This window comes from Armigeres subalbatus, chromosome 2, assembly GCF_024139115.2.
Source record: "Armigeres subalbatus isolate Guangzhou_Male chromosome 2, GZ_Asu_2, whole genome shotgun sequence".
Classification (NCBI taxonomy): Eukaryota; Metazoa; Arthropoda; class Insecta; order Diptera; family Culicidae; genus Armigeres; species Armigeres subalbatus.
The window spans coordinates 158747623-158753622 of NC_085140.1; the positions used below are offsets into that span (position 1 = coordinate 158747623).

At 38.2% G+C, this 6000-nt stretch overlaps 1 protein-coding gene across 1 annotated transcript in view; it reads left to right on the forward strand.

Annotated features, from left to right (window-relative positions):
* The window catches only part of LOC134211083 (cyclin-dependent kinase 14), a 460569-nt gene extending 454855 nt beyond the window's left edge, over positions 1-5714 (forward strand). Inside the window, exons 8-11 of the mRNA XM_062687675.1 lie at positions 3173-3434; positions 3511-3723; positions 3793-3972; positions 4531-5714. Of these exons, the coding sequence (XP_062543659.1) occupies positions 3173-3434; positions 3511-3723; positions 3793-3972; positions 4531-4604 (729 nt within the window). The 3' untranslated portion in view covers positions 4605-5714. The remainder of the gene's footprint in view (positions 1-3172; positions 3435-3510; positions 3724-3792; positions 3973-4530) is intronic.
* Positions 5715-6000: the final 286 nt, after the last annotated feature.

A 6000-nucleotide genomic window follows, 5' to 3' on the forward strand; every position in this document is an offset into this window, starting at 1 on the left:
ATGGCATAGCGGCTGCACTTTGCGTCCCATATTTATGAAAGGTACCATGTGATACGTTCAAAAAACCATTCGATGAACAATTCGTAGAAAGTCTTGAGAAGTATTTGCATTTTTTCCTAATCCTTTTGATACCTTCGACACCTATATTACTGTTACTCACAGATTTATTTTTCGATATTTATATTAAATTTGTTCTTAAACGTAAAGGAGAATGTTTCTGATTAGAAAGCAAAAAGCACAAACGTGTGAGGTAATGTTTGCAAAGCTTTATTTGCGAATGGATCTCTGTTGTAGTATTGTTTATTAATTTAATAATTTCGATTTTTAATTTTTGCCAACAGGTCACATATTGAGATAGTGCTGATCTTATTAGGAAGATATATTATTTATTATTGGTCTATTTTATTCAGACTATTATTTAGGCCCACTTTCTAACTTCAATAATTTTGATAATATTATTTGTAATTTGTTGGAGGAATCGACTATGATGATGGTGTTGAGGGACATGCCTTTTAGACTACTAATATCAAGAACGAGTTTTTCGAATTTATCCAAAACCGAAACTGCACCCACGAGAAACTGATAGTTGATATTATCATCCACGTATTATTATTTATTTGTCCACACTAAGGCTTAAGTGGCCTCTGCAGTAAATAAAAGTCGTCTTGATTCAACTCATCCTTGGCTGAACGTTGCCAATCACGCAGTTTGCGGATTGTTTGCAAGTCATCTTCCACTTGATGGATCCACATGCTCGCTGCGCACCTCACCTTCTTGTGGCCGATCGCTTTCAAGAAACATTTTTACAGGATTATTGTCCGACATTCTACCTACGTGCCCGACCCATCGCAGTGTTTCGATTTTTGCAGTTTTAATGATGGATTGTTAAAAGGTTGGATTGTTCTCCAAACGGCTGATGTTATTCGTGATTTATTCGCCTCCTCTCAGTACCATCTTTCTTCTGCGCCTAATCTTATCATAGATAGGGGACAACACTTTTCTTTTAAAAACTCCAAGTGCACATTGATCCTCCAGAAACATTGTCCTGGTCTACGGCTACCGGTAAAGGACTACTGAATACTTAACACCTTGCATTTGACAACGGACAGGACACATAACACCCATTTCTCGATCACGTAAAGTTTCCTCCTTGCCGGGACAAAGCTAGTTTTGCGCCAAACACAATACTTTATCATAGGTGACATGGACGAAAAGCATGAAGCCTGCAGGATCTTGACGAGGGAGTCTACATAGGTTTGCGAGCACTGAGAACATCAGCACCACCATTTTTTTTTCAAGTTCGTTTATTTGGTAGGCTCAGGCGTGTATAACACTTTACAGAGCCATGGTTCTTTGTGATATATACAATCAATATCATTTTATTATACAGTTAGTGAGAGAGGGGTAGAAGTCGGCGTACTCGTGATGATTCGAGGTTAGTTTACAATGTTCAAGGATGGACGGGGCTTAGGATTTGGGATCAGGAAATTTCAGCTTCTCATCCTGGCATTTGGCGTCATAGACGATGTGTAGGCGTATGTGTTATGGAGTGTGGGTTCGATTCCCGCTTCGGTAAGGAGGAAGCTTTTCATGATCGAAAAATGGGTGTTATGTGTCCTGTCCCGTTGTCTAATGTTTAATGCAAGGTGTTAAGTATTCAGTGGCACACCTATGTAGACTCCCTCGTCAAGATCATGCTGGCTTTATGCTTTTCATTCATGTCACCTATGATAAAGTATTGTCCTTGGCGCAAAGCACGCGATGATGTCATTTTGCAAGATTGCCGCCGCTGTTAGATTGTTTTGGGTAGTTGTCCGCGATCATCATGATCCAACCGACCGACGGCAGTTTCGATCTGAAAACTCTCATGGCTTCAAAGAGTTTTATCAATGGATAAGCCCCCTCATCCGAAGATGTTCTGATCAAGCTTGACAAGACGAAAATATTGTATGACAACATTCATATTTGACTTGCAATGCATCCCCATTTTAACGCCGATTTTGATATCGTTAAGATTTTGTTTGAAAAATCTATCAGATCACTCCGATCATATTTGTTTTTGATAGATCAAGTTTTTAAATTCAAGATTCTGTTGTAGTCTGTTGGGTTATTCAGAGACTATACATAGAAAAGTATGCCATTCCATGAAACGTAAAACCAGGTATGATCCGGAATTGCAAAAAGTATTTTTTTATTCAAATCGTAAATAACTTTTAAACGAATAGAAATAGAAGGTGTGACGATGGGGGGAGGGGGTTGAAAATAAATCTCCAATTTTGCGTGACGTACTTTATGCATCTTCCCTAATTAGAAATGCGTTAATTTCATAGTAGAACCGTGACTACTTGTGCTACGACTTGCCGATCTCACTAACATAAGTTTGAGCACCTCTGGCTCTCCAGAGTATTGTTTGGTTTGGGAAAATTTTCAGCCCGGAAACAGGTGATTTCTTGGAGTAGGCCGAAAGGTGGAGTAGGTGGTGAAAATACATAAATTACATCCAGGTTTGGCTTAACCAACAACAGCTGTAATAGTCGCAGTCGAACAACAATTGCTATTCCTCTGTAAAGATGTATGTAGATGGAGAAGACAAAGAGCTTCAATAGATCCGAAGGATGAGAGATCATTATGTTCAAAATGCTTCGTTGTTATGGTTCTTGCGTGGCTTACATGATATTTACACAAAGGGAGAGATGTTTCAAAAAAGTTTAGTCAAGCAATTTTCTAACAGAATCTTATGAACAAAAAGAAAATTAAACCCTAATATAATTACTTCATTGTGTTTCATGACAGTCGGATGGTATGCTTGTGCGAAATATCAAATTATTTCATAATCCGGTGATTTTTACTCTGACCATCCCTAAAACAGCTTTTGCTGTTGCTGCTTCAATTAAAGCGAAATTACTACATTAATAAGCAGCATCCAGAAAATTCTATATACCGCAACCATATCATGGGAAAAGCCGTAGAACCGATTTATTGAATTTAATTATTAATTAGAGCACGCCCATACAGACGGGCTCCACATGGGGCAAATCGTTGTAATTTATGTTTGTTTCACGGCAAACTCCTGTTCCAACAACCTTCCCATTTCCTGACTGCTTCCTTGAAGCAGTATCACCTTACAATTGAATTAGTACGATTATGTGTTTTCCCCCTTCTTTTTCTTCAGAATACCGACCTCTCACAGTACATGGAGCGGCATCCGGGAGGGTTGGACCATCGGAACGTGCGGTTGTTCCTGTTTCAGCTGTTGCGAGGACTTTCCTATTGCCATAAGCGCCGAGTACTGCACCGGGACGTGAAACCTCAAAACCTGCTTATCAGTGAGATGGGCGAACTGAAGCTGGCCGATTTCGGGCTAGCCCGTGCCAAGAGTGTTCCAAGTCATACATACTCGCACGAGGTTGTTACACTGTGGTATCGACCTCCAGGTAAGTGATTGCTTATTTAAAACACATGAAATGAAAATTTATTGGTTAATATTAACGAGTTGCTTCCGTTCCGTAGACGTACTACTAGGGAGCACCGAGTATTCAACTTCACTTGACATGTGGGGCGTCGGGTGCATATTTGTAGAAATGATCACTGGTATGCCAACGTTCCCCGGTATCCGGGACACGTACGATCAGCTTGACAAGATTTTCAAAATCCTCGGAACCCCCACGGAGGAAACGTGGCCGGGTGTAACGCATTTACCAGGCTATAAGCTGCATATGTTAGGTATGTTCGAGTTTCTAGTTTTGTTTGACTCGTTATTACAAATTAACAACCAAACGTTTATTCCCGTAGGTTTCTTCAAGTCCCGCAAACTAGGTTTAAGTTTTCCTCGCCTGTACGATATTATCGAGGGTGAAATGATGGCTAGTGCTTTTCTACAGTTGAATCCGGACAATCGGATAAGCGCCGAAGAGGCGCTCCGACATCCGTACTTTGCTCCGTTGCCAAAAAAGTTATACGAACTGCCGGATGGTATGTTTTAATTTTTTTTATAACACTTCACTGCATACTTTTACTTCAATCAGTAATATTAGATAATTAATGTCATACAACGCTAGAACGCTAGTCGATTAAACAACGAAAATATGATTTTGTCTAATGGTTTACTAAGTTTTGTTTACTTAAAGTTGAATTGTATTTTTAGTACATTCATCTTAATGAATACTCATGTTATCGATTTCATCATCATCATCACTAAGATAGTCTAACTTTTTTTTGTACGTTTGTCTTAAAGGATACTTATGTTCTCGATTTCTAATTCGGAATGCTTTGTCGTACTTGTCTCTTAGTATTCTCATTATGTTTACGCATGTCGGGAACCAACAGCGCTCATGTTGTTGCTAGGTGTATGAAACATGCGTATATCGTTTTAATTCATATTTTCTTACACATTACGTAATATATTATCGATATAGTATGAGACTTTAAAACATCCCTTATTCAGTTAAAAGTGTTGGTTTCCTGTGAAGTACTTTCGGAAACATAATTGACTTAGATCAAAATGTTCATAATTGTATTTTCTCCCTTCAGAAACGTCCATCTTTACGGTGGAAGGTGTGTACCTGCATCCGGAGCCGAACCGCCACCATCAACACCATAAATGAGAGTTAAGACAAAGTAAAACCCTAGATGCAATACGTTATTATTGTTAGTAGTGAATGCACGTGCACAATGTGCCACCCCCGTTCTGCGTTCTGTGATCAACATAAAAACAAAAATGTGTGTGTGTATGTAAGAGAGTACTAGAGAGAAAGAGAGAGAAAGACAAATCGCCGCGAGGGCGCGACTTTTCGCGCATCGCATTCAATGTCCTTTGTAGTAAATGCGTTACGCAATTATTACAGAGTGGTTGAATTGAGTGCTGAGCATAGTCAATGAAGATGTTTTCAAGGAACTCCAGTGTGAATTCGACACTGCAAACAAAACAGTAAGCAACAGCTCGTGGATTTAAACATAAATCAACGGAAACTAGGCAAAATGAGGACCAGCATACGACGCATCGAGTTGAGTGATTTTACTAGAAGCTACACCATTAGTGAAGGGACATCTACATGTGCTGCTGTCCAGTCCAGGCAGAATATGCTAATATCAAGTTAACTAGCTAATCAGTAATTAACCACCTAACTAAAGAACGTTCAGCAACCGAGTAGTGGAGTAGCTGTACTCGAGTGTAGGAGTAATCCTTCAGAAGTAAAACAAATAGAACTTGTTGTCCACTCACACACGCATTTCGATTGCGATTTTAACTGGAAATCCATCGTCACCAAACACGAAAGCAAACATGAAAATCATCATCAGTAGCAGCGCAATCCTAGGTTGATTTTTCATTAATTTCGATTTTTAACGCAACCGTGTAACATTAACCTAATTAACGTCAAGCAATCGTATTATTATTAGGTTGGATTACTTTTCTGTATCATTTCAGTATCCAACTTTCCCAAATGTTTTAGTTATAATATTTTTTTTAATTTCATCTTTCAGTTATGTTCGTTAGGGGAAAATGTATTAAATCATTTAGAAATTTCATTTGTGAGTTATGAACACTCATGCATGCATACGCAATCAGGCGCGCAGGTGCAGTTCCTGTCGTTGAGATCTCACCCGAAACTGGTGGAGATATTTTGTAGGAATATAGAAGGAGAGAGATTTAGGAAAAGTGATTTCAACAACAAAGATATGAAAAGAAAAAAAAACTTTCAATGATGAAGTTTCAATTTTTGTTTTATTTATAGTTTTTGAAGTTTGTCCCTAAGGGTAGCACGACATACGGTTTCTTCAAATATTTTACCGAATCTCTATTTGATTGGGTACTGCTTATTGTTTTGACTTATATTTCAACACATCAAAATTCTATATTCTATATGATTCTACAATAGATTTTTTTATTTCGATTTTTATTTAAAAGAGTTGGCATTTAATTTGAAATTACAATAGAATAAATAAAGTAATAAAACTCTAAATAGCCGTTTCAACAAGTATTACGAATTTGAGTCATATTTG